The 10,735-nt window shown below is 40.6% G+C and overlaps 1 protein-coding gene across 2 annotated transcripts in view; it reads left to right on the plus strand.

The window, feature by feature from the left end:
• The window catches only part of cubn (cubilin (intrinsic factor-cobalamin receptor)), a 200,085-nt gene that overhangs the window by 46,477 nt on the left and 142,873 nt on the right, over positions 1 to 10,735 (plus strand). Inside the window, exons 15-16 of one of the 2 annotated variants that reach the window (XM_067578819.1) lie at positions 6,993 to 7,174; positions 10,345 to 10,507. In XM_067578819.1, the coding sequence (XP_067434920.1) occupies positions 6,993 to 7,174; positions 10,345 to 10,507 (345 nt within the window). The remainder of the gene's footprint in view (positions 1 to 6,992; positions 7,175 to 10,344; positions 10,508 to 10,735) is intronic. The other variant, XM_067578821.1, reaches the window with a different exon arrangement.

Below are 10,735 nucleotides of genomic sequence, written 5' to 3' on the forward strand. Positions count from 1 at the left end.
CTATTTTTGCACTGATGCAGGCTGAGAAGCACAGTGGTGCACCAGTGAACCGCTATTTCTCTTCAGTGCATTAGGGTTATTTCTTCAACTGCATTGGTTTGGTATCTCGGTGACTCGCTGATGCATGACAGGAGGAGGAAAGACGCAGTAGAGGGTGTGACAACCTCAATCTTGTAGCATGGTGCCCAACAATCCCTGGCACTGAAAGTGTCAGTAACCTATTGTTTTTGAAGGGATTATTATTATTAGGGCCCGAGCATGAAAGTGCCAAAGGCCCAATGGTCCTGTGGAACTGAAAGTGTGAGGAACCTATTGTTTTTCTAAAGATTATTATTATTATTATTATTATTAGGGCCCAAGCACGAAAGTGCCAGGGGCCCAGTGGTCCCTGGCACTGAAAGTGCGAGGAACCTATTGTCTTTTGAATGGATTATTTTATTATAGTTAGGGCCCGAGCACGAAAGTGCCAGGGCCTGGAGAGGGGTCTGGAGATGTACCAAAAAAAAGCTTTTTGGAGCCATACCCAAGTCCAACAGGAAGTCAGCCATTTTGAATCTACTTTACAAAAAAATGCAAAGTGAAGCCATTGACAGGTGTTGTATTTTAACAACTCCTCCTAGAGATTTTACCCAAGGGACTTCAAATTTGGTAGGTTACATCTTAACACCTTTTGTGATGCTAAATTGTGAAGCTTTTTAGCATTCATGGAACACCCTGCCCCAAACCAAATGAGGTTTTGGGCATTAAAGAAGTTGTTGTAACTCAGCTTTACATTGTCCAATCTGCCCCAAATTTCTCATAAGAGTCTACATTTCAGTATTTAGTCATAGCCATAGTGCCACCTACTGACAACAGGAAATCAGACTTATGACAAACATCATCCGATTTACATGAAAATTACATGGTGTGGTCTACACATGATATACAGCAAAATGTTGTATAATTAGTGGGTGTTCTCTAGCGCCACATAGTAGACACAGGAAGTGATAGTTATCACCTACATGCAATGTAATGCAATACAATGCAGTAAATGAAAATGTATATCCATGTCAGGTACCCTCTGATAAATATATTGCTACATTAATATTTCACTTATATAGCACTGTCTACGGGCAACAGGAAATGACACATAGATCATCAAATGTATACACAATTTCTGATATGTCATCTACCGCGCCATGTACTGCACACAGGAAATAATATTTTACTCATTCACACAGTGTCCCATAATCCTGACAATTCAGAGCCATGTCAAAAAACCTACAATAGTGATAGCACAGCTGCAGGTCCCTCGGACATACTAGGTGTGAGGGCCCGTTCATCACTGCTTGCAGCTTTAATTATTATGTTGACTTTGACCCCCCCCCCAACTGATATTATATTCTCAGTCACTATTTAATCACTGTCCAGCAGTTCAAATGGCGTAATCTTTCTCTTTTCTAGCACACTTAACATGAAACATTTAAAGAAAGTGTGTTTTCAGTGACCATAGCTGTCTGTGTTAGCAACTTTACTTACTTACTTTAATCATTCAATCATTATCTTTGGTTAATTATTACCTTAAATATCATGAATTAATAGTAATGAATGAGTGTGAAAAGGTTGCTTCTCTCCCTTTTTACTGGGCCTTGGTTTACTAGTTACTACCCTACCTATACCAACTACCACTATCACTACCAACATTAATAGTGTTTTGTGTATTAAATTGCAGTTCACTGTCTCAGGTCAGGGTGGAGGGTTTCAGTTGAGTAGTCTGTGTTTCACAATGCTATATTTTGTTGAAGGGTTTTAGTCCTGCTGTGATGTTTTATGATGGTAGGTCAGACGGTCTGCTTAATCAGTGATAATGGCAACAGGTGTGCATCATTAGCTGCTCTAATCTTTGAGTCACTTGGCACGTGTGCTTCAAAGCTATGTGTGCTCCTAATTTTTTTCATTTAGGAGCATATGTACTCCTTGAAAAAAAAAAGTAAGGCTTGAACACTGCTGTCGGATGTGTAGAAACACTAAGTAACTGGAGTGTGGCGCAGTCCAAGGGCTTCTGTCACAGGCATGTAGATGTTTTCAGACCTGGGCTGACAGGTCTGACTTTACCCATCCCCCCCAGAGATTGCCTCCCCATTGGTTTACATTGTAAGGTGTGATGTCGCACTATAACTTTCAGGGCTTACTAGATCTAAACCGTTCAAGTTATTACAAAGTTTTTAATAACTTTTGTTCAGCACAGTGTGATAAGTCATGTATTAAAGTTTGAAGCCGATACCATTAATGCCCTAGGAGGAGATAGCGTTTATTCAAGGTCCAAAATTGGCGAAAAGTCGTACTTTCATGGGTGAACTGTGGACTTCCTGTTGGATTTCGGTCAGGGGTGTCAGCATATGAATTGTAGGTCTTGATGAGACGAATAATTGAGTTTTGGTTTGATCTCTCTACGACATTCCTACGGGCCGTGGTGGCCATTTTAGATACATAGTTGGCGCTCTTGAGCACATTTTGGCACTTTGGGGGTTCATTTTGACATTTTATCAAATATTTAACCAGACCTGATGTGCGTGCCAAATTTGGTAAGTTTTTGAGCATGTTTAGGGGGTCAAATTTAGGGTTGAAGTGGCGTCTTAATAAATAAAGAATAATAAGGAAGAAACAAACACACGAAAAACAATAGGGTCTTCGCCCTTTGGGCTCATGCACATCAGGTCTGGTATAAAATTTGATAAAATGTAAAAATTAACCCCAAAAGTGCCAAAATGTGCTCGAGAGCGCCACCTATGTATCTAAAATGGCCACCATGGCCCGTAGGAATGTCGTAGAGAGATCGAACCAAAACTCAATTATTCGTCTCATCAAGACCTACAATTCATATGCTGACACCCCTGACCGAAATCCAACAGAAAGTCCGCAGTTCACCAATGAAAGTATGACTTTGTGCCAATTTTGGACCTTGAATAAACGCTGTGTCCTCCCAGGGCGTTAATGGTATCGGCTTCAAACTTTAATACATGACTTATCACACTGAGTTATTACAAAGTTTTTAATAACTTTTGTTCAGCACAAACGGTTTAGATTTTGTAAGCCTCGAAAGTTGGAGTGCCACATTGCACCTTACAATGTAAACCAATGGGGAGGCAATCTCTAGGGATTGGACTTTGTGCCAAACTGGGGTGTCTGATGTATAAAGTATAAGTCCGACCACTTTCAAACCTGTATCAATGGATTCGCAATGAAAATTCCTACAAAAATGTGATTTTTAATGTAAGATTTGGCCAAAGTCATGGGATTTATGCGGATATTTCACAAGAAGAGTACTCTGAAATCCTTCTCTCCAGCTGAGAGAGAGAGAGAGAGAGAGAGAGAATGGGAGGGGGGGATGGGTAAAGTAAGACCTGTCAGCCCAGATCTGAAATCTACATGCCTGTGACAGAAGCCTTTGGACTGCGCCACACTCCAGTTACTTAGTGTTTCTACACATCTGACAGCAGTGTTCAATCCTTACTTTTTTTTTCAAGGAGTACATGTGCTCCTAAATGAAAAAAAATTAGGAGCACACATATAACTTTAGGAGCACACTGAAACATGTTCAAGTAACAGTTTCTTAAAGAAAACAATTCATTACATACATATTCACAATTTATCACATACATATTTAAATTCTTTCTGTGTGTGTGTGTGTATGTAAATCACAATTTATGTTGTTTTTAGGGGTGCTCGATTATGGCAAAAATCATAATCACGATTATTTTTGTTCAATATTGAGATCATGATTATTTAACATGATCACTTTTTGACATTTTTGCCAGTTGCCGATGTTGATATATGCACATATTTTTTCCCACGTGGCTGAGGAGACTATTACACATGTAATCATATATTGTACTAATGATCAAGAAAGACTGTAGCCTATATGAGGGAAGAACTCAGGAAGACTGGAGTTCCGGAGCTCAGCATTAAAACTTTAATGGACCTGCCATGAGGGTGGAGCAGCAGTTTTTTGTTTTTTTTTTAGTTTATTAGACAGACAGGATTAATGTGTAGGATTTAATCATTGGTTAGTAGTCCAAAGGGGAGGGTGGCAGTAATGCACCTAATATGTTGGTTGCTGTTGGGCCTCAAACCACGAGGTCACACAGAGAAGGCCTACATGTAACCTGTGAGGCCTGACCACAAGATGCTTTTTCTTTTGTTTCCCCCGAGACAAAGGAGTAGCGCCAAAATGCTGCATACAGACAATGGGACTCCATTGCAAACTCCATTTCCAAGGATGCTTTGCGATTTTCACACCTCAGCAGGGAACAGTCAACATATAGTTCCTCATTGGCGGAGACGCACCTGCACAACGGAGTGTCCTGATGACGCAGCCATGACATCACTGCCCCTTTAAAATGTGAGCACGCCCTGAAACACACGTCTTTCCCATGTCACTGAGCTAGGGGTAACTTCCGTTCCTCTGTGAGTCAACTTGACTAAAGGGGGTACTCCACGCACATGTTTTCCCCTCATCGAAGACTCCCCTCGCCGGACAAGACGAGACTTCGCCCGTGTTCACCCGAACACATTCCTGGATCCGAGAGAGACCGCTGCTGCAACCAGCGTCCTCAAATTCCCTCGAAAAGGAAGAAACAAAGTTACATCAGGAAAACGTGGAATGTCTCTGCCCCGCTCGTCTTCACCGAGTCGACACTGCTGTTCTCTCCGCCATGCCGCTGAGAGCCAGCTGCCGTGCTTTTCGCTGACCCTGCGAGAACGGTCACCGTCTGCATCTGAGCTAAGGACAAAGTTGGACATTAAGATGAACTACACACACACCCTGCTCGCTTTCTGAAGCGACCAAGTAAGAGGCATACATCTGGGCAGAGGCAGTGTTAGTTGTGTGTTCTTTTCAGCATCAGTTGCTGTTGTTTAGCATTTAGCTTTTTAGCTTTATTGCTACTGTTCTTGTTGTGTGAGTTGACAGACCGCCGAGTCCATTTTTCTCTGGTTACACTTAGGAGTATTTTAAGTTTGCTGCCTGTTAGTTTCGTTCACCACACTAGACTGTTTTGGGTTTGTCCCGCTCGGGACTACTGCTGTGTTTGTGCCACCGTGAGTGAGAAAGTAAACTGCTTTGTCGATCAGAAACCAGACAACGTGCGTCACAGACTGCCGTCTGTACGTGCACTGTCTGTGGACAAAAGAACCGCTTCTCCCCCTTTCACGATCGCTTTCCCTCCTCCCTCTCTTGCGACTAACACACACGCGGCCGCGCACAGATACACGCACTGACATCTGATGGTCAGATAACATCGGACAAAGCTTTGCTTTGTCTTTCCTTATCCGCCATCAGACACGTGTCAGAGCAAGACGCTGACCACCAGGCGGCATTATCTTGCTTTTGTCTAGCCAAGACACCGCCATACTTCTGCCATTCGGGTCTCGCATGACGTGACTTCCTCCCACAGTCACGTCCGCGTCGCAGACCGGCGATGTCATCACATCAGGCCCAGTCGCCATCTTGTCTCGCACACACACACATGCATTCCCCTGCATGTGTCCAACCCTGTACATAGCTGTTGTGTCTTGTTTGGTAGAATTAGATTTTAGAATAGTTGTTTATTGAATGAAGCATTTGTTAACTTTGTTAATTTTGCTAAGTTTAATAAACACTGTTATATCTTTTAAAGAGAAGTTCTTTTGTCATTATTGTGTGTAACATATTGTGAAAAGTGGCTGATTGAAGGAGTCAGAGCTCGAATTCAACCCTTCTTTGTTCACCCTTGAATGTTTATCTCAGATATTAACATTCTAGGTGAACTACCATTTATGAGACTACCTTGTTTGGTTATTGGTCCCGGTTTCCGGGTGGTGTCTCGTATTTGTTAGTTCATATTAATAATTCTATTGTTATAATTAGTTAATTATCTTTGATAATTGATAATTACTGCAAATAATCAACTGTGTTCCTCACAGATCCAACAGTTGGTGCCTGAATTATTGATTAAGGTTAACAATATCTTGATCTATCTGTGCAGCTGAACACAGCAGCTCCTCTACGGACTATTTCTCCATGATGGTCCTGGTGTTTCTTCCACAGGTTTCACTTCACTCAGCTGGCCGACAGACCCGCTGGTTTTTCCCACTTTAACCTGAATAACTAACCAGGGCTCGGTGGTCCGGTCGGTTCCAAACAGAGAGCCGGGGCTAGCTGAGAGCCAAGTGGAGGCTAACTGGTTGTGCTTCTTTCCGATACAGAAGGTGGTGACGCTCCACTAGCCTTAGGAGCGTCACCACCTTCTGTATCCGTTGTTTCAACTTTAAATCCCTCTAGCGTTTCATATAGTGTTATGGTTGTAATTTGTAGTCGCACAGTGTGCGAGTAAATTATTTCTCCACTTCACACATATCTATTTTTAGGGGCAAATGCGAGTGAAATACTCACACTGTAGAGCTCAGTGACAGTACACATTTCAATCAAACTTTGACCAGATCATGTGGGTTAAAAGTGTTTACTTTTCTAAAAATAGACGAAATATAGGAAATTAATTTGTTTTACACACAAACTCATCAAACTCAGGGCCCGTTCAACGCTGCTTGCATCTTTAATTTTTGTTGAATTTCCCAGGGTTCATTTTTTGCCTCTGTTTCATTTATTATTTTGTTAATAAATATCTCAGTTTTTTTGCAAATATCTAGCCTGCCAGCTAGCTTCTTTAACATTCCTTTCAAAGTTTCCAGTGCCAAATAACATCATCTGCCCTTTATATGCGGTGGTGGCACTACAATATCATTACTATTATTTTTATTATTATTAATATTATTAGTTCTTCAGCTTTACCCACCAAACCCTAAAAGCAACATTGTAATGTTTACAAATGTGTAATTGTATAAATATACAACTACACCTGTAATTCAGTCAGGTTTCTACCTAAATGTGCTGCCTGTGGTCTAGCTTATAGAGGCTTTTGTAGGAGAAAGTATGGTTGAGATGTTCATCCTCTGAGATCTCTTTCTCATCTTAGTCTGTGGAGGGGAACTAACTGCACCCTATGGCAACATTAACTCACCTGGTTACCCTGGAAACTACCCACCTAGCCGGGACTGCTATTGGAGAGTGACAGTGGAGCCCAGCTTGCTCATCACCTTTGCCTTTGGGACTCTCAGCCTGGAGCATCACCCAGACTGCAACTATGATTTCCTAGAGGTGACAAATGCTGTCATATACAATCAGTCATTTAAAAGAGAAATTACTGAGAACTGAATAGACCCAGTGGTTTTACAGCTAGATTGTGTGGGTCTAATAAAAGCAGAGTTTATTTGTGAAATACTTTTAAAGCAGAGGTACCCAAGTTTCCCGTTAAATGTTTTTTGTGGGTGCATGTGTGTCAACTAGGACAAAGCTATTTTAATTGTTTTCTATTGTTCAAAGCGAACAACTGCTTACCTGACCCTGTATTTATCAAACTTCTAATGATTACACTTCAGAAAGCAAAACAAGTTCTTGACTGAGTGTGAGCAATTTATCAAGTGGCTTACTCCTACTTACAACTTAGTGTAAAAGTCACTTTTAAGAGTGTCATCTCAAGTGACCACATGATGTATCACATGTATGCTGAGAGAAGGAATAGCACAATCACAGATTTATTTTAGTTTGTTTGCACCTCTGATGAATATAAATAAAAAATTAAATGGTATAACATCCTGTCAAATACAAATAATAGGCTGAATCTACCCTATTCTTAATTATACACCCTCAATAATGTATTACTCATCATAGTCAATTATATTTTGTACAGTCACATAAGAAAACAGATGTACTCAGCTGTGTTTTCTGTGTGGTTGGACGAAATATCTGTACTGCTTCTGTACCGCAGTCATCTAGGACAGTGGTTTGCAAATGAGTGCAGTAAGAATGGTCATTAATCATATCATTTTTCATTAATTGTCCATTTTTAATAACATTTTACCATATTACAAAAAAGGTGATATTTACATTAACAATTTTTTATGGTAAGTAAAAAGCAATAAATATCAAAATGACTGTATTCATAGTTAATTACACTAAATCATTTTTTTATGCTGTACATATAATCATATTTGTCTATGTTGGTAAATGATGTTAATACAGATGATTTTTCCAACAATAAACATTGTGTATAAAAACTACTTTTTCTACACAAAATTAGCTCATTTCTGTATGCTTGGATTTAAAAATTCAGTTCAGCTGAATTCTCTGCCCCTCCTTAATCATGGTGTAATAGGCAAGCGTCCGAGGTCTATTCCATATATCAGCTGCCATGCCATCTATAAAAACACTGATAACTGTAGCCTCAGTTTGTGCCTCTCACATAGAGCTGCTGGTAGCATTAGCAAGCCTGATAAAAGATGACAGAGAGGCAACATTATGCTACTCAGAGATCTGTGGTTATGCAAAAAGATTTAAAAAAAAAAAAAAAAGAAATTTATTCCTTTTCTGTGACAGTGAACACAACACAATGGCCCGCCAATAACTGTGCTATATTGAGAGCTTAACAAGATATTCAGGGCTGATGACGGTTACGTTAACCATGATAAACAGCAGGACTATGGCTATGTCCCCCATAGATACATTAACACTGGAGAGCCTCTCGTAGTAGAGCCGCTTGCTCAGCTACAGTATAGGTACCACAAATAAACATTTACAAGGGGTCATAAATATGCCTCTAGTGACTGTCAATGCTCCAGCAGACTATGTTCCCAGTGTAGACACTGAGACTCTGACAACAGCTGCTCATGGCTGGTTAGTTGTGACTACCAGCTCTACATCACTATTCGTGCTACACTAAATGGTGGTCAGTCGGTCTCCCATAATTCCCCACGTCACACACTGTGTAGCCACAAGGCCACGCTGCCTACAGTTCTTGTCCTATCCAGTCCTCTACTGCATTTTTAAAATATGCTGGGAGGGAGGGGGCGAGCAGAATTTGAGTGTGTAGTTACCCTTTAATGGTGTGTTCAGACAGAAGCAAATTTTCACTTTGTGTTACTTGTGAAAAGTTGACTGCTGGATCAGTTGTGTGTGTATACGCCCAAAACTGCCAAAATACATTACTATACATTAGTTGTAATCTAGCTAGCAATGGAAGGGGCCGACAGTGTCTGAGAGAGTGTCCCTGTGTGTTTGTGTTCTGCCTCTGACTAAACTTAGAACTCACCAGACTCCTGTTTTTTTTGTTATTTCCCTCCAATCTCTCATTTTCCCTTCTCCTCTCTGTACGTTTATGAAAGACATTCATAAAACCTGTGATACACGCAAATTATTCACAAATTCTTTGCTCAAGAAACATTTTCAACAAGTGCAGATGTGTGTTCACGTAGAATTGCGTCCCCCGGTCGTATTGACTTTGTATGTAAATGCGCCACATGAAAAATTTGCTTGCATTTGGTCTGAACACACCATTAAAAACTCTGTATGCCGCAGCTAATGACATGACAACACAGTTTTTGGTTGTCATAGTAACACAACGAGCATTCCAGCTCAGGAGTTTTGCAACAGCTCAGTGATCAGAAAAAAGTGAGCGTCAGAGCAGTGATGGAATGATTTGACATGGTAAACAGAGTTTAAAGAAATGCTGAAACCTCTCAGCTTTCAAAGAGACGAGTGAATCTGAGCCGATGAGACTCCAAATGAGACTGAACACTACTCACAAACAGTTTAATGGACAAATTTTAGCTGCTTGTAGAAGACGTGTGTATATATCCATCATTGTCCGATAGCTCATTCACCATTTTGTCTTTTAGTGCTGTAAGTAAACCACCTGCTCATGGAGTCAGACCTGCAGGTCGTTCTCTGCCCACATCAACAGCAGGTTCACATGTCCCATTAAAATTACTACGACCATTGTTTGTACACCTTAAATATATAATTTTTTATTTTTGAAGAAAATCAAAGAAATACATTTAACATATTAGCCTCTTCGATCATATTCATTGTTTATTTCAAGTTAAATATTTATTTGTAAATCTGTGCAGCACCTGTTGCTTTTTATTTGGTGATTGAGGACAGGAATATATTATTTGACTTAATGATATAATATAACCTAATATAATACAATATAATGAAATATAAAACCAATAAGTATCTGTGTACATAGAGTAAATGCCTGTTATATTGGAGGTTGGAAAGTTTAGGATCCCATGCCACAGTCTGAAAAGTCTGGGAATCACTGATCCAGGATCTACACTTAGCCAACTTAACAGACCTCTGGGGGTCTATTAAATTTAACAGCATTTATTAGTCAAAACAAGTTGCAGCAAGCCTTCAATGTAGAGCAGTTTTACAACTTATTACTATTGCTCCTCTATTAATTGTCTTTTTCTGGCCAAATGTTGTAGATCCGGGATGGTCTTCTACCTGAAGACACAGTTCTGGGGAAGTACTGCAGTACTGCATCACCTCGCCCCCTGCAGACCACCGGTCCAGCTGCATGGGTCCACTTCCACTCTGACTTCAGCGTCTCTGACCGAGGCTTCCACATCACATATACAACATCACCAAGTAAGACAGCGCACAGCATCACCATGTACCACATTTACCCTCAGGGACCCACCATAGACCCATTTTTGTCTTTTTTTTAGGGGGTGACAGGGGATCTTTAGGGGGAGATAGTGGATATGCAAAGTGGGATACGTCATCTGAAAGCTGGGAACCTGAAGAGTAATTTGAGATGCAGCTTAGCACTGTGTGCCAGGTTTTTCTAGTCATAAATCTGTAATAAACATTGTG

Source organism: Thunnus thynnus, chromosome 21 (assembly GCF_963924715.1).
Source record: "Thunnus thynnus chromosome 21, fThuThy2.1, whole genome shotgun sequence".
Classification (NCBI taxonomy): domain Eukaryota; kingdom Metazoa; phylum Chordata; class Actinopteri; order Scombriformes; family Scombridae; genus Thunnus; species Thunnus thynnus.